An 18,313-nucleotide genomic window follows, 5' to 3' on the forward strand; every position below is an offset into this window, starting at 1 on the left:
TTTTCAAGGGAAAGTTTCATACTGGCTACAGACGAAGGTAGTGGCAGCTAAACTGTTCTTTTTATTGAGCTAGTCCCAGCAAGGATGCTTTATTATGCTGCTTCTGGTAAGGTTTGCTTTAAAGTAAGAATGTACATTGTAGAAACAAATTACTGAATTTGTTAATCATAGTACGAGGAATGGTATGATTTAAATATTTTTGATTGTGATTATATGGAAGAGTACAAGGCTTATATCCTACAGAATAAATATTATTTCTAAAGAGGATAATTGAGTATGTTTAGGTATATGTTCTTTGAATTACAGACTGTTCCAATTGTTACACTGAAAGTTCAAGAGGATTTAATTGGTGAAATGTAAATACAACTTAAGGCTTACTGAGGGAAGTTACTTGATACATATCTGCCCTGAAGAAGGTGGAAGTGCTAATGTTTCCATGTAATATGCTTCAAAGGAGTGTTTTCCAAAAGCAGCTGATCCTCAGTCTAGGGCATTGCCTACACACCAATTGCATGAGTTAATGCCGAACACTTCAGATAAATTGACGCAACAACGTTAGTGTAGAAACAGTTACAGTGTGATTGATGTGCCTTGTACAGGTAAAATAATTTTCCGAAGAGGACGAAAACCCCCGATCTCTATCAATGCTCACACTGTTTTAACTGTACCCCTAACCAAGTAGAGTAATTGGTGCATAACTTAATTACAGTAATTAAGTAATTAAGTGCGTGCCTTGGGAATTGACATTTATCTGAATTTATGGGGATACTGGTATTTTAAGCTTGAAGGGAAAGCTCACTGAAGAAAGTGCTTCAGCAGTCAAAAATGACAAGAGGTTGCTTTGGCAACACAAAACCTTTTTTTAAAAATGCTTATTCTAGATATTCCTGGATTGTCTCTCTGTCATCGTCATTCCACTGGCACAAGGACCGAAGACCCTGATCTCATAAGCTGGCTGACTGTTCAAGGAGCTGATGAGGCCACGATAAACAAGGTAGCAATGATTCTGTTCACTCTGACGCAGCTGCAGAACTGTGTTGTGACTTGATGCAAGAAGATCCCAAACCTTTTTGATTACTTTAGCGCATTTTGAGAGATTAATTTGTTTTCAGAGGATAGGAAAAAGCCATGAATATAAAGGCTGTCATAAAAATAGAATACTGTTAATAATTCCTATATCTGATTTGGAATAAGGGAATAAAATGACAGTACAGCTTTGTCATAGAATCATAGGATGATTTGGGTTGGAAGGGATGTTGAATATCATCTAGGTCCAAGCCCTCTACCATGGGGGTTCTAGTCTTCCACTAGACCAGGTTGCTCAAAACCCCGTTCACCCTGGCATTGAACGCTGCCAGAGACGGGGCATCCGCAGCTTCTCTGGGCAAACCTGTTCCAGTGTCTCACCACCCTCACAGTGAAGAATTTCCTTGGTTCATAATTTTTCAGTGTTTTTACACATTGCAGCAGTTCCTGCTGATTACACCCTGGATACAGGGTGCATGTTCACCCTCAGCTAACTGTGTTAAAATGAAATTTCCTGAAGTAGATCGGTCTGCTCTGCAACAAATTATATAATTTTAGAGGTGTTGAGCAGAATTTGGGCTGACTTAAGAAAACCTGCATGTAGTTATCACTCCTACAGATCAGATCAAAGGTTCCTTGAAACTCAAGTATATCAAATTTAGATACCACTCTTGAAAAGGTAGGTCTTAACTGTTGTTTTCAATTTCCTCATGGATGAAATGTGATATTAATTATGCTCTAATTGGTGTTCGTTGAAGTCTACGACACTGAGGTAGCAGTGTTAACAAATAAAAATGCCAGCTGACGGAAGTTTTAAGTAGCTGTAAAAGCATTACACCTTTCAAGTTGTGCCTCGTATGCCAATGTATACGATACAAAAAATAAGTTGTTTTATTGTATTTCTATAAATAATATGGGTAAATCTGTTACATATACCACATTTTGGCCCAATTTTAGGTTTCTTCTAAGCTTCCAATTTTAAGGGCAGATGGTATATAAAGCGTGGAAAGTTAGATTATAATTCTAACAAATTGTTCATTTAAACTTCTTTTTGTAGTTCTTGGCTGAAGACTACACATTAATGGATGTTCTCTGCTATGTTACACGAGATGATCTGAAATGTTTGAGACTGAGGTAAGTCTTCACAGTAAAATGAACTGTGCTGGGCAGGAGTTGCATTTTGTTACAAGAGAAAATAAGTGACACTAAGTCTCTACTTGCTGTACTGTTCAGTATTCATTTAAATAAGTAACACTTTCCAGTATGTCTTTGTATGCTGATACAGTCCTGATAACAGCTGATACTCTTTAAATTATTTTAAAATAAGCTTTTCTGTTAAAGGAAAGCAAAGAGAAAATTTTAAAGCTTTTACCTTACACCTGGAGACGCTGGAAAACCCATTAGAGCCTTGTTTTTATTTAAAAAAGTAGAGAGAGCAAAACTTCCCATAGTTTATCATTATCACCACCATCAAACTTCAGAAATACTACTCATGGACTGCAACTAACAGTAGACTTCACCTAATCATGCCAAGTGTGTGGGTCACTGCAGAACCAAGTTGAAGTAGAAACAATAGAAGTTACCAAGCACTCTGTGTGTGCCCAGTCAGTTTAAAAATAAACAACTAAATAAAAATAATAATTAAAAAATATGGCAAGTGTTGAGATTTTTTCATAATGTTGGAAGTCTGCTGGGGGTTATGCAGGTCCTTTGGACCAGAGGACTGAATTCCAGAAAGCGGGCATCTGACAAGTGGAAAGATTGCCCAGTACTGTAATCGGAAAAGGACTCTGTTCTCTATTTGAGTTTTGAGTGTTGAATTTCACCTTTGGTCGGCCTTCCCACTGAATATTATTGGTCAAAACCAGAGCAAGAAAATGAGAAGCCAGCTAAATTGGAATGCTTCCGGGCTAGAGAGTATCTTTGTTCCTGAGCATCTTTATGATTTTCCTTTTCAGAGGAGGAATGCTATGCACGCTCTGGAAGGCCATCACAGACTTCCGAGGGAAACACGCCTGACACTGAAATTGTTCTTCGCTTCTCTGCAGAGAGGAAAAGATTTCCTTTCAGCAAAGGGCAGGTGTGCTGTCAGAAGGACTGTTGCACTTTAATCCAGTATTTGTTTACCAATGTTAAAAACACTGCAGCTTCCTGACTGCTTTTACTCCTATAATCCATAAGTAACCTGTAAACAACCTGCAACATTATTTTACTTCAAATGTTTTTACATGCAAGTTTTTCAAAAAGTAAAAAAAAAATAATAAAAAAATCCCAAACAACATCCACCCCACCATAATAAACTCATGAAATATTGTAGTTAAAGTAACCAGATGTTAATTTCATGAAAAACTGATCTAAGATTTCATGTGACTGTACATCACTGGAACAAAACCAAAATGTGACAACAACTTTTCAAGTTTCTCTTTCTTTGTAATATATCTCTATAATCTGTAGTAGAACTTCATAATTTCAATCATAATTAGAAATTTTTCTTTTAGTGTGCAAGACCTAAAGGTAATTGTTTTTACCTCCTCCCCTACATAGTTTAATATTGTTTATTTTTGGTAATTTAAGTTCTATGGTGCATTTGTTTTAGAGCTGTTTATGTACTACTGAACTGTACCAGTTGCATACACCTGAACCACAGTAATGTTAGCTTGTTCTAAAGCTATCTCTGACATACACGGTTGAAAATAAAAAGAACTTAAGACTTACTTTTTCCTATCCTATATTTTTTTGACTTTTAAAATAATAAAGGTGTAGAACTGGAAAATATTGGAATAAAAAAAAGGAAAAAGTCATATTTTATTATCAAGGTAACCTTTCTGACACATGTTAAAGTTACTGCATTTGATAATCATGGCATTGAATATTTTCGTGGTTTTCCTGTTCAGTCTTAACTGACAATCCATGGCTGAACAAAATTCTTCTCTGGGTGCTCTACTCACGAAATTAATGTCCTGGCTCCATGCATTGAACAGTCATTGTGGCCTGTTGCTTTCTTTTGCTTTTGTTTATGCAATATGTCTTCCTCACATATAATGAAAAAGGATGGTGGATATTCCCTGTCCATCCAGCACTCTAGCACTAGGTATCATCAGATCCTATGGGGCAGCTGTAAAAAATTCCACTGTGAGTAAGACTTGCCTGGACAAGAAGCTGCTTCTTTCTTCATAAGCCTTGGTAATCAGCAAACAGCTTATGCCCTGAATTTTTCTGGTCTAGCAAGTATTTTCAAAGAAAATTAAATATTTTTTCTAAACATAAACATGTTGTCTTAACATGTATGTAGTAATTTTTGCTGCCTAAACCCCAACAATTATGTATAAAAAGAACAAGCTAAACAAAGAACAGCAGATTAAATAACTTTAGTCAGATATTTTTACTCTGAAGATGGTTCCACTGATGTTTGGGCACAGCTAGATTCAACTCATTCCAAAAATGTAAACTACGCTTCAGGAGAAACATAGCTACCATTTAACAATTTCTACTGCTATTACAGCAGAAAACTACACTTTCAAGGTAGTCTTTAAGCACTGGAAAGACGAATAGTGGAGGATGACTTATAAAACTCACCCATGGAAAAGAGACCCTTGGACAATCAACTCCCCTAATTTGATTTTTGTGTAAAACATGATCCCTTATCAGTCCATGACTACAGCCTGAAACCCTCTTATTTCATCCAGCAGGGATAGATCAGAATGTAACTGCATTGTTTTATGTGTGTGTTGATTCTTTGAAAGCATGCAGCCTGCTCTCTATGACTCAGTAATACTAGCTATTTGTAAGAGAAGGGAGTGTGATCAAGGAATCAATTTAATGTCTCCATCAGACCTAGCTTGGCATCAGCTGGGAATTAATTCCTGTAGCTTGGTGCTGGCCTCACCAGGTGCAAGGTGGGTTCTGCAGAGCTGCTCAACAATGAATTCTGCGTGCTCCACAGTAAGACTGATACATCAAGATTGATCCATGCCTAGGCTGGGCCACATATATTTATGTTGTTATATATATATGTTACTTGAAAGATCATGAACTGCTCTGAATATGGTTCCCTAAACAGCACAGTTTATCCATCTCCGTACTAGATCTGTGCACAAAAGCTTATGTAATATCTCCACTTTAGGCCACTTCATATACATTGTGCCAGACACATTACTTTTTATATCCTCTGACAGAACATAAAGAGAAATTTTTGGACAGAATGTATCAAGCAGGTCAGCCTGGGACCTACTCAGGCTGGCTTCCTGAATATGTTGGTAGGTACTTATGGGGACCACAAGTGAGGGATCTGAGATTATGGTGTAGGGACACATAATGTTTTAATGCGGGATTTTGCCAAGGGCAATGTTTTGGCTATAGGGCATACCACTCCCTTTGAGCTTGGATAGTCTCTTGGGCCTTGACTAGTGCTGTCAGGGCTCAGGATGACTGGGAGACACCTTTCCACCTCCATTAAGAGAGCCAGGCAGAATGCAGAAGTGAAAACGTGACCAAGGCAGTTCTGATTTTGGAGGAGTCTTGCACCTTTCAGCATAAAGCCCAGCCTGTTCTTGTACCACAATCACTCTACTGCCCACAAACCACAGGGCACATTTATCATCCAAGCCCCAGCTTTCTGTTTTCGAGCACAAATGGCTCCTGGCGCACCAAAACATTCATCCTCTCTTCCCTTAGAAAGTCTCACACCCTGAACTTGGCTGTTTTGTGAAAGGAGAATGTACAGCTTAGTGGCAGAAGCTTGCTTTGTCCAGCATGCCGGGCCAAGGGAGCTGCATCTCTCCATTTGCTTGGCTGCATACATGCTGCAGCTGCATACAACTCATTGACCCTTCAGCCGCACTTCTGATGATTGACACTACCTGCAAGCAGATTCAAAGTGAAATGATGTTTTAATCCAGGCCTGGAACCGCTTTTATGAGTGACATGTATGCCCTAGAAAGCAGCATAGGGCAAGTTCAGGTAACAAAACCATACCCTTTACAGGAAGGACCACTGTTCACAGAGCCATTTCTTAGAAGCCAGGCATTGCAGGCAGCTTGGGATACGTACCCGGCTGTTTAAAAGCACGTGCTGTAACAACGAGACTGCAGCAGCACCGTTCTCTTCCAAATGATGCACTGCACCGCCTGGGCTTGTGAGTTGCCCACCACTCCTCCCACTGACTGAGACACGGGCGGCGAGTTGGTAATCATCCCGAACCCTGCTGTACCTTATGAGCTGTGCCAGTGCGGCGGGAGCCCCTCCGAGGAAGAGAAGATACACCTGGGGAAGCTCGGCTGCACCGGCTCGGCCGGGGCTGTGCGGGCCGCTCGCCGCCTCGTAACCGCCGCTGTGGGCGGCGGGGGCTCGTACCCGCCAGGGGCGGCCGTTATCCGCCCGCGGGCGCCGGGCCCGCCCTCACCTGCTCCTGCGGCCGCCGGCGGGGGAGCGGGGACGTGGCGCTCTCACCTGCCGGGGCCGCGGATCCGCGGGGCGGAGCAGCCGCGCTCGGCGAGGAGGAGACATGGCGGAGGCCGCGGGCAGGAGCCGGCGCCCCGCAGGTGAGGCGCTGCCGGCGGTTGGGGCGGAGGGGAGCGGCGCGGAGCGGCGGCTGCGGGCGCCTCCGCGCACCCGGCCGCGAGGTGAGGGAGCGCGGCGGGGCCCGGCGGCGGCCTCCTCCTTCTCCAGCAACAGGTGTGGGGCCGCCCCGCGGCCGTGCCCGCTGTGCGCCGGGCTGCGAGCGGCTTTCCTCTCTTCCCCCGGCGTTCCCCGCCGCGAACCGCAGACCCGGCCCGGGGCCAGCGGGAGGGGCGGCCCCGCGCACGGGCGCTGCGGCCGGGCCCGGGCCGAGCCGTGCTGTGCCGTGCTGGTGAGGGCGGCGCGTCCGGTCCGAGCCCCGCCGCAACGGCGAGTCCCCGACCCCGGCGGGTGCGCGCCGTCGTGCCTGGGGCACCGCTGGTTGTTCTGAAACCTTTGGCGCTCAGTGTGCTGCGGGGCGCCGACACCGCGACGGGGCTACTGCGGGGGTGCCGGGGCGCGGGAGTCCAGGGTGTGCGGGGCAGCGGGTTTCGAACGGGACTCGAGGTAGCGGGAGCTCCCGCAGTTATGGTGAATAACTGCGGCATCCAGCTAACGGGGACGGGGTAAGCCCTCCCCCCGAGAAGGAGAAGGGGTGTCTCGGTGGGGTTAAGGTGCCCCGCAGCCGTGCCTCCTCCCCGAGCCAGGCCTGTGGCCTGCGCCCCGCGGGAGGGCCGGCCGGTCTGGCTGCCCCTTCAAAGCGATGGGCTTCTGCAAGCCCGTATTTCCTATAAGGAAAGCAGCGAGGTGTCCTTGCATCTCTTCTAAGGAGGGATGTATGTTGAAAGAGCGTTTTCGGATGCTTTTATTTTGTCCTAAGGGCGAGGAGGGTGAAGGGAGGAGAGTTTGGCTTACGCAAGCGGATCGAGTGCTGTATCACTGTTGTAGGCACAGATGCTGTTTGCTTTTGCAGGCAGTGGAGGGGTTGCCTTTCTGGTATGTTCACTGGGAGTGCTGCTTGCTGGACTGTGAAGTCTGACTCCAGCTTTTGGTCCTTTCCTTTTATCCCCTTTTTCCTCCTTCCACAGTACAATTCCACTCGCCCTTTGCCAGTCCTTCACTTCTGTAACGTACATCCAAGTTTATCTCTGAGTCAGAGCGAAGTTTTTCATCAAAACAACATATGAATAGGCCATATGGCTGTTGGTTTATTAACTGTGTTTCCACAGTATAATATTGTTAATACATATTTTGTATAACGTGGGCATGCAGTCACAAGCAACAACTGTGGGCAGACCTATCCACATGCTGTCTGTCTTTATTAAAGTTAGAATTATAGTGCTTTTGCTTAGAAATCCTGTTTACAAGTCACTCCCAGCCGTCACTCAAAAGTTCAGCTTCGGAAAGGATGTGCATCTGTCATCCTATGTGTTTCAGAGTTTGTAACCACATTAACTTCACTTTCCACAGGAAAAACTGTCTGTCAGTATATATTTTTACAAGCCATGTTTAACAAACTGTTTTCAAGTTCTCTACATCGTTGATGTGATTTATTTTTTAAAAAAATCCATATTATTAGTGTTTTTTTAATAATGTACCAGAACTGGAGGCTAGCTGCCAGGTGATACATATTCTACATGTATATAGCTTTAAAAGCACTTACCTGCCTGGATTTATCCCGAGTTTGGTTTGTGGTTTCATCTCGTGTTACTGTGTTGAACTTCTGCTTATTAGGACATATTTGTAGACGGGAGGTGGATCTGCTTGCATGACTTGTTGGGTATTTTGAGTTTAAATTGTTTTGTGTTGTCAAAGTTCATTCAAAACTTCCTCATGTGTGAAACGCCAGAGTTAAACTTCTACTCTGAAGCTCTTTGTTGAGGTTCTGAGTTATTACAGGAGCCGCTTTCCAGGTGTTCGCAAACAGGAACACCCTCTTAGCATGTTGGGGAGTTGCTCTGTGGCTGTTTGGCCCATCCGTGAGCCAGCAGATGTGTGTGCCCAGGGAGGGCCGGGTGGATGGCTTCAGCTGTGGTCTGCTTTGCAAGTGCCTGTGTCTGGATCCGGCTCCTCAGGAAGGTCAACCTCCCATCCTGGTTTAATGAAATCACCTACTGGTTGACTTACTGTTCCTGTTTGAAAAACAAAACAAACCAGCTTAATAGCTGCGTGTGTGTTTGGTATTTTTTTTCCTCCCTCCTGTGGCTAGATATATAGACTTCCAGAGCTGATGGTGGGGAAATCTTTAACAGCACCATGCACTTTGCAGAGAGATGTTACAAGTAGTGGATCCCTCTGTTGCTGGGTAGGTGGTCTGCTGCACTTACCTAGCTTTCTTCAAGTAAGTGGTTTAATTACCAGGGTGAGGTGCTCCTTTTACTCTGCTGTTCATAAATGCACAGGTAGCAAAAGGAGTGCAGTGCTAAGGGGGCACACTAACTTATACCAGTTGGGATTTTTTTAATCATAGCTCCTTGAGCATCTTGTGGTGCTAGCAAGCTTTTCAGTGGTTCCCGAGATGAGAGGGGCCCTCTTGTGGGGAGTATCAAGCAGAGAAGCTTCTAAGGCACCTCATTTTCTGGCTACCCACCCACAAACATAGGTGTGCCTCTGCATGGCAGAGCTCCCAACGCATGCTCCGGGCCAGCTCCGTGCATGGATGGCAGCTTGCTTAGGTGCTGGGAGACCAGAAAGAGCAACGTGCTTGGCTTGTTCCAAAAAACTTGAATGATTTTACATACTCTCCTAGGTAGGATTCTAAGTGAGTTTAATATTATTCTGCTCTTTCTGCAGGAAAGCAAGTCTGTGCTTTCAGTGATGTCGGTGCCAGGCAGCTTATTAAAAGCCAAACACTGAGGTGGTCTCTCCTTAACAGCTGGGGAGACTTTTCATCTGTTGCTTGTTTATCCTTGTGTCTTATCTATCTGAGAATAAATCATGTTTTAGCTTATTGTGGTGTTTTGGTGTGGTTTTGTTTGTTTAACGGATAGATGAGAGGGAAACCACAAGGGTACAGAAGGTGTACAGTAGGTGGGAGCTTAAAACGCCACCCGGTTCCCCGCGGCACACGTTCCCATGCCCTGCCGAGGCGAGCTGCGCCCCGGCGGGCACGGGGACCCGGTGTCGGTGTTCTCCTGCCGGGGGCGGCGAGGCTCGTCCTCGCCTGCGGGTGGCGCCCTCGGCGCGGCCTGTGCCCGGCTGCCGGCACCGGGAGGGGCGGCCCGGCACGGCTCCCCGCTCCGGGGGGTGCACGGCCCGAGTTAGCCCCTGCTTCGGCAGCTGGTCTCTGCTCGGACCTTGGGGGCCAGAGATCAGGGCGCCAGCGGGTAACGGAGGCTTACAGCAACACAGTGTGTTGCCGAGATATTATACGCTTACAGATGGTCAAAATGTTGAAATCGTGTCCGAGCACTCGCATTTCCATCGGTAATAATTTAAATGTTAGCCCTATTGTGCGTGTTTCCTGTCTTTTAATATATAAATTGAGGATCTGTAATTGTTCTGTTGCCGCCCCTCCCTGATTAAAATGTATTCAAACTGTGGAATTCTGTACCAGATTTTACAATTATTTAAATTGCCCTACGTTAATTTTAACGATTTCCTGAATCACTACTATAGCTCTTGCTGTAGGTGCATAGAGACTGGGATTTATCAGTAGCTTGTTGAATGAAAATGCTACAACTAAATCAAATTTAAAAGTGTGGATGAGAAGGTTAAAATCCTTATAGATGTCATCCCTCAGCTTTAGGAGGCTGCTGAAGTACCATCTCTTGGTATCTTTCACTGATCAAGTAATGTTTATGCAAGGACTACACACTGTGGAACAAGCTTTTTGATGTGTATATTGCCTGTTGTGAGTCAGGCTTGCTTTCTCCACCTACCTACTCCCGTAACTGCTAGTGTAAAAAAGGGGCAGGGAGGAAGGAAAGAAAATCACAACAAACACAAAAACAACCATCACTACCCCCAAAAACAAAAAACACAACAACAAACCAAACAAAAACAAACAAAACCCCAAACACTGCCACAAAACGCCTCCATAGTTCATGAGAAATCAGGCCTGTGTAATGATGCTGAAGCAGTTGGCTTAAGTGCTACTTCCCCTACAGGAAGAGAGCTTCTAGCGATCTAGCTGCAGTAGTGTGCATTGTCATTTTACTTGGGCTTCATCTTCAAAATGGATGTTCTTTTGTAGGTGCTATTTCAAACTGTGAAAATCGTAAGTTTGCAGTAATCAGAGTTGGTTCTGATTTCTCTGATGGCTGGTTTATTACGATCACGGATAAACAAGTTTAATACTTTGCAGCTGAAAATTATTTGTGGTATTAAAGGTAATTAAATATCATCAGTGTAATAATTGCCTCAGTTATGTAAATACTGTATAATCTAGCAACAACATATTTTCTTTTCCACTTGAAAAAGTGTGCTTAAGTCTAGACCCACAATACAAGCCACAGCGTGCTGCTAATGTTGTTGTGGTAACTCTGCACACCTGCCTTTCCTCCAGGAAGGAGATCTCCTGTATGTGGACTGCTAGGAACTGTGTCAGGACAGGCTACATGCGTATTATACGTGTTTAAGGTGATAAAGGTTATGAGAAGATGGTGCATTCATTAAGCTGGTTCAGATTTAATTCTACAGCTGTTCCTGAGTATCGATTCTGGAGTCATGCATGTTTGCTTTTATTAAAATCAATCTTTGCTTTCATTAAAATAAGTAGAAGATATATTTATACCCTTTGGAGAAAAATCTTGAAAATATGTATCCTAGGTGATCTGTCAGAGTTCAAGGAAAATTATCTTGAGCTGTCTCTTAAGGTGACGGGGGGGGGGTAGGCTGCCTCACTATTCAAAGGAATGGAGTTAGCAACCCTGACTCCTGTTGACTTTGAGATTCTTCAGAGACGTAAGCGATGGCATGATTTATGCCCCAAACTGATAGTCACTCTAAGACTAGATTGTGGAGGAGAGAAATGAAGTACTGATGTCTCCAAGTATCTCTCACGTCTGTGTCTGATACTCTAAGGTGTTCTCCTTTAAAGTTAATGGAATCCCAAAGTCCAGACTTCTCAGTCACCTTTTAGGAAACATGTTGGCAAGTAGGATGTCAGGAGAGCACTGGTAATGAACACAAAGTAGTTCACAGGATTCCGTCCATCGGATACTGTCAGTAATACAACAGTGGAGGCAATTTTAATTTGTTCTTGGCATATTGCCTTTTCTTTCAAGTACGTTCATGTTTTTATGAAAGAGCTTCGTGTTTTTTCTTTGAAGTATGTTCACATTTCTACCAAAAAGCTTAGTACAAACATAAACGCTCTTAATTTTGAGTGCTTTACAAGCGCTTGGTTCTCTTAACATATATACAAACTAGGTATTTAAAAAATAAATTGTTTTTTACAGACATAAGCAGTAGAAATGCTGCCCAGGCTGTTAGTAGGGTAATTAGCATTGAAGATTTTTCTACTGAATTCCTGTTTCCTACTGCCCTGTGAAGTTTCTTGGTGCTTTTCCTTATTTAACTGATCATTGGCTGAAGTTACAGAATATGTAACTGAGAATGATCTTCTATGGCTAAGAATGATCTAATATGTTTTTATTCATCATGTTACGTGGTGTGCAACTTTTACATTTAGTCATACTATGCAAATCCATTTAATTAAGAAATGTAACAAGACTTGTTAATGTACATCTTGTATTTGATTGTTTTATTGGTGTGTATACATTCAAAGTATTTGTGGATGATGAAACTTGTGTCTCCATGTTCATGTATCTCTTGCTCTGATGAGTGAGATTGAGTCAGAACAGGGCAGGGCTCCCGGTCTCCTCAGTTTTTCCTATGCATGGAAATGCACATAGGTTCAGTTCTAATCATCAGAAGGGAAAACAGTTAACACGTTCTGTCTAGTCACTTCTGAGGAACTCTTAACAGTGTGGCACTGCACATGTTGGAGGGAGAGCTGAAACTGGGAAGAGGTCACCTCGAAGAAAGCCTTCCTTGCCAGATCATGTGTGTGGACGTATGTGTCCTGGTGGGTCTGCCTCCTGCTCCAGGGTCTTGTAGGCAGTGCTGCTGCTGGCACAGCTGCCTGTCTGTGATTCACCAGGCCTGCAGTGGGTAGGAATGAAGTGAGGACTGGAGGAGCAAGTCTCCCACATCATGTGAGAGGATTGCCATGGCTGCTTTTAGCACCTACAGTTCTGCAGCTGAGGAATACATTGTCTTGCTGTTTTGATCAAAGTGGTATAGAATGTGCTCAGTCTTTGCAACACGTATGATGGGTCCCATAAACAGATGGGTAAGCTAAAAAAGCCAAAGCAGTCAGGATGGTTACTAGGAAAATGAAGACCTGGTGTCTGCTGCTTGTACCCAGACTTTGCTTATTTAAAATTCACCATCTCTTAGTCAGAGATGGATAATAATTGTGAATTCAATTTCTTGGAAAGGTATGAAACCAGGATAAAGATATTTGTGTTCAGACTCGGAGAGAAAGGTGAAAAGAGCCAAACCTGCCTTTCTGAAGAACCTTAATAATCCACTGCTGCTCCCCCGTTTCCTCAGCACATGTTTAAATGGGTGCTTGATTAGAAAGGCTGAATGATTCTGCTCTTTCTTGAGCTGAAGCACCTAATTCAGTGGATGAATGAAGAATAAGTTCATGAAGCTACTGTGGTTTTATGGCCTTGACTTTTACAAGGGAGTCGACTCATTGCTTATTCAAAGCTATTCAGAGTGCATCTATACTGCTGACAGCAGGATTCTCATTAGTCAAAAAGATGAAGGTTTCCCTTCTTATTCTGTAGCATTTTATATTTAATCTTACTGATTAATGCAAAGCGTCTTTTTTCCTTCCAAGAAGGTGGAAAGAAGAAATCGATGCAATTAATGTTTACACTAAATATTGAAGTTGTTAAATGAAAAAATGAATGTACTGCTGTAAAAATAATCTGCTAGTCCTTCATTATCTTGTATATAAAAGTGAGGCCTTAGAGATATCTTTGAAGAGAGACTTAGAAACCTCTGTAAAGACAAGGTTATTCTGTCATTCTTTGAAAATAAGAGGTAGAAGGAAGAGCAGCAGTGGGAAAAATCAGGTGTGTGTGATGTTTGAGACAGTCGTTGGCTTGATGGAAGCAAGTGTTGTTTGGTTTTGGTTTTTTTCATATAGTGGCTATTTTTGCAATTTCCAGGTTTTTGTGTGGTGTTTTTTTTTTGTTTTTTTTTTTTTTTTTTTAACAGAATGAGGGGAATTCTGTCTGTCTCCTTAAGGCTATTTTGTTCTGTCCTAGATTTAAATGGCATTGAAAAGAAAGTTTGTAGTCCTTTGATGCTGAGTAAATAGCTGTTTCTCACATGAATCAAATAGAAAAGCCTCTGCTGTCTCCGTTCTTTTGGCATTGTTTAAAACCTACTGAAGCAGAAAGTAAATGCAAAGAGATGAGTCTTCTGGAGGAAATTAGGGAGAGATTAAGCTTGGAGTTTAATGTCCATATATTCCAACATTGTCATGCGAGGAGCAGGGAGTTGGACTTCTGGGTCCTGTCCAACTCAAGTTATTCGATGATCCAGCACTGTCCTTATTATGTGTTTTTAAATGAGTTCTTAAAAAATGCTTTTGACATAGACGATTGATGTTGAAAATGTTCATGCAAAATATGATTGTGTGTTTTGATGGGTAGGTACATTGAAAGTTGTTGGTGTACTGTTTTTGCAGAATGAGATGGGATCTTTTAAACTATATCTTGATTTTCTTGATCTTTCTTCCCAAGAAAAACATCTGGATCCTTACTGTGTTATGCTAGGAAAACAAGTCTATAAATGCAAAATGCCACATTCTTTCCTAATGTTACTATATAAGATAGATACCCACATTGTCCTGAACATCTCAGTACTAAGAAAATCAGAAATAACAATTAAGTACTGGCAATCTGAAAGGAGCAGACATTAATGTATTGACTTGATCTAATTCGTGATATAAAATGCACTTAAGTTGAGGGGAAGCCTTAAATCAGCATCCTAGAACAGAAGTAGAACAGTGTTTATTTTGCTTTACAAATTCTGTGACCCAGACCTGTCTCAAGTTTGTGATTTTTTTAATGATTTTTTTTTTTTTTTTTTTTTATGGTTGCTTTTTTGGCTTTGTTTTGGTTTTATACCCTACAAGAAAATGATCTTCAGCTGTTAGCAGTTTTTGATAAAACTCAAGAACAGGGTGAGAAAAGGATTGTGAATAACGCTCTGAAAGCGCTAAAGCACCATTTGTGACTTCTCTGTTCAGTTTGTGGTTTTCACAGTCTGAACTTTTCTTCTCTCTATTGTTTCAGTAGTTGAATAGTTGCTGGGTAGCTCTTCTTAACAGCAAGGTCATACGAAGTATTTTAAAATAGAAAAGTATCTTTTAAGAATCAATTAGTTCTTTCAGAAGAAGAATTCTGAAGATTTTGTTTCATCTTATAACTGGAGAAACTGAGGCTGGAGATTATAACTTACCTGAGGCTTTGGAGTGCTTATGTGTCAGAAGAGCGAGCGATGGTGAACAGGCTGTCCTGACTTCTGAAACTGGCTTGATGCACCTATGCCTTGAACTTTATTATTTTTTAATTCCTCTGGCTGGCAGCGGGGAGGAAGGGGACCTTGAAGGCTGGAGTGATCTCTCCAATGGATGGGCATAGCTGGTTTTCACAATAATGGCAGACAGTAGATTTTTGTGTGTTATGATTGAGAGCTTGTTAGACCTGAGATTGTTGAGGGGTTGGGGTTTTCTTACCTTTTTGGAATGTGAGGGTTTTTATTGTTTTGAGGGGTTTTGTTTATTTGGGATTTTTTTTTCGAGGGGGGAGGGTTGGCTCCCCTGTCAAACCCTGGCTTCTTGGTTGCTTCCTCTTTGGGTATGGTGTTCTTTTAAAACAGCATTTTAACTGCTCTTATGCAAAGGAAATAGCAGGAGAAAACCATGAAATTCCTATAAAATGTAGCTTGATAAACATAGGGGTGTCTCATGGAGTGGGAGGAAAAAAATCTGTATATTGTGATTCAGCAATGTCTTATGAGTGCTTCTGTTTGTAGGGCTTTCCATAAGCAATTTGTCTATAAATTTCTTTTGTCCTTTTTGCAATAGTATATGATCCTGCGTTCAGTTGGCTTGATTTTCTGCAATATAACCTGACATGCCCAGTGATATAACACTAGGTGGAAGCCATCTTTTATCAAGTGGTTTTTGGTTTTGTTTTTTTTTTTTCTTGAAAACATCCAGTCCTAGTTAGTACAGCCTGTCAACTCTTGTGAAAGACATAAAGCCTTGCAAAGACAAGATAGTTTTCCTTTTTGTTAGTTGGCTAACTTATGTTGAATACTGTAAGCTCAGACTGGCAGAATGCTTTGCAAGGCAGTTGCTGTAGAACATGAGCTTATTGTGCGCGACTCATTGTATACTAAACCACAGTAACGAGCTTCATGTAGTGTTTGGATAGTTTACAGGGACTGAAACAATCATGTGAATGAAAGAAGATGGCAAATCTGGAGTTCAAATGCTGAAAATTATCAGATTACCCATAGCAGACTGCATGTAGGCGACTCTTCTGGTGACTGGCTTCAACTTGCTTTTCATTTCCTAGGTAGAGGCATCAAGCCATAATACCTGATGTTAAAACAGAAACATCAATTAGCACGTTGTTATAAATATTTACATTTCCCAGATCACAATATAATTATCCTGATAGTCTCTGTTCAAACTGCTGATTAAGACTGTTGCGTATCAGATTGTGCAGGTAATTACACCTGTAGAATCCAGTGGATGCAAGTGGGTGTGTTTAAGCGTAGTGGTTTAACTGATAATGAGTTTGAAATTGTTGTAAAAAGGAAAACCCAAAAATTACCCAGTGCCCTCAAGACAGAGTTGCCCTCATGTCTTGAGAGAGTCTGACCCCATGAGTAAGAGCTGAACTGTGACTGTATTGGTACACAGTATGAGTCAGGGTTTGGTGGCGAGGGGAATCGCTAATAGGGGCTGTGTAAGCAAATTTTTTAATTTATTTTTTTTTAAGAATTTAACAGCATTGCTACTAAAATTATTCACCACTTTGTTCCCTCAAGGGAATATTTCTTTCATTCCAGTTTTCATATAGAAGCTCCCACATGGCTGAGGCAAGGCTGAAATAAGCAAAACTTTCCTGCTAGGGATACCTCAGGAATTTCTTTTTCTTCCCTAAATCGATGGATAGAGGAAGGGTATTTATCAATACTGTCTGGTGGTATGCAGGATTGGTACATTTTTATACGTGTTTAATAGTGTTATTAGGAAGTCGGTGGTTGGGGTTTGTTTTGGATTTTGTTGGTTGGTTGTTTTTTGTTTTTAAAACCTAAGTACATAAAGTTCTGTGGTATCTTCTATTGTAATAGGCATTTTTTACTTGTAATAGGTTGTAGGTGGCTAGGGTGCCATTTTATTAGGCATTTGGAAACATGTGGGCTGGCACAGTTTTTAGCCACAGAGACCTTGAAATAAAATCACGCTGCATAAGCCGAATGTTCTGTTGATCCTTTTGCTCTGTCAGAATTCACCTCTGTATTAGTAAGCAGAAAGAAATATGCATTTGCATATTTCACACATATTGCCTGTGTGTCATAACCAAAATCCATCTTCACCAGCCTCTGGAGCATCAAACTTAGTCATTACTACGTATTGTACTCAGAGCAAGTCACTCTTACGGTTGCAGGGGATCCTGCAAGGGCCAAGGGAGGCATTCTCAGTCTTTTAGCTGTTCTCCATGGCTCCTCAGGTAATAAAGAAATGGAGACACTAAAAGAGTTGTCAAACCTTTAAGTTTGAAAGCCCCTTCGGAAGCCACTCCAGTCAGATGTATTTTTGTTAGGGACTTGTTATATGATTTAAAATGCCTACTGAAGTAGTTTAGCGATTAAAGGCAATTGATTGAACATAATGTTTAAAAGGGCAGGAATCCTGTCTTAATGGCTTAAAACAGTGAAAGGGAGCGGAGTGATATTTAACTAAACTGCCAGGTAAGTGTTGTTTCTGTTACCTTTGTTCTTTTGGCAACGGTCTTGGGCATGCATAAGAAGTATTAATGGTACCAACTACAGTCCTCTTTGTGGCTATGTGTGCACTGTTATGTAGTATTTGTTGTAGGCATTAAGTGGATGGGGTTTGAGGAATGGTGCTGTTTCTCTTACAGGACAAAGTAGTAGCCTCTGTAAACCCCAGAATGCAAATTACTGAACTAAAGAACAGCTTGTATTGGAGCTTTTCTTTCTTACTCTTTTATGTTTACTGTCTATGCCCTTTAGTACAAAGTGTCTAACTATAGACAAACGTCATTGTGTATAGCTTCCACATACGCCCAGAGTCCAAGGTGTAACCAAGTGGCAGGAAGTAGCCAGGAGGAAATACGTATTGGAGGTGGACTGTGGGCTTGGTTCAGAACTGGTGCCCTCCTGCAGAATACTTCTGGTTTGGTTGGGTGTTTTGTGCCCATGCTGAAGAAGGAGAAAGAATAGTCTGCTGAGCCTTCAGGTGGTGCTGTGTTCTTCTCCATCCACTGGGTTCCTGGCTGATGAGCTTAAGGTATGCAAGAGTAAAGCTATCCTGCCAGCTGAGCACGATCCAGGACTCCTCTGCAAAGAGCATCCCAGGGCGCTGTGATACATAGCACATTGACTGTTTAAACTCTGACCCTTCTTCAGTATTGTTACCCGTGCGGTTGAGGTGATCATATACATCTGTGTGTAATCTTGTATTTTCAATGTGCCACCTGCAGACTTGTCAGCTAATATA

General features: G+C 42.3%; 2 protein-coding genes across 5 annotated transcripts in view; both read left to right on the forward strand.

The window, feature by feature from the left end:
* MAP3K5 (mitogen-activated protein kinase kinase kinase 5) overlaps positions 1 to 3,740 on the forward strand; it is a 105,664-nt gene extending 101,924 nt beyond the window's left edge. For both annotated transcript variants that reach the window (XM_030489927.1, XM_030489928.1), the window contains exons 29-31: positions 882 to 994; positions 2,084 to 2,160; positions 2,985 to 3,740. In XM_030489927.1, coding sequence (XP_030345787.1) covers positions 882 to 994; positions 2,084 to 2,160; positions 2,985 to 3,045 — 251 coding nt within the window. In that variant the 3' untranslated portion in view covers positions 3,046 to 3,740. The remainder of the gene's footprint in view (positions 1 to 881; positions 995 to 2,083; positions 2,161 to 2,984) is intronic.
* A 2,378-nt stretch (positions 3,741 to 6,118) lies between these two features.
* Positions 6,119 to 18,313, forward strand: part of MAP7 (microtubule associated protein 7) — a 110,944-nt gene continuing 98,749 nt past the window's right edge. For 2 of the 3 annotated variants that reach the window (XM_030490385.1, XM_030490390.1), the window contains exon 1: positions 6,119 to 6,566. In XM_030490385.1, coding sequence (XP_030346245.1) covers positions 6,530 to 6,566 — 37 coding nt within the window. In that variant the 5' untranslated portion in view covers positions 6,119 to 6,529. The remainder of the gene's footprint in view (positions 6,567 to 18,313) is intronic. The other variant, XM_030490387.1, reaches the window with a different exon arrangement.

This window comes from Strigops habroptila, chromosome 6, assembly GCF_004027225.2.
Source record: "Strigops habroptila isolate Jane chromosome 6, bStrHab1.2.pri, whole genome shotgun sequence".
Taxonomy (NCBI): Eukaryota; Metazoa; Chordata; class Aves; order Psittaciformes; family Psittacidae; genus Strigops; species Strigops habroptila.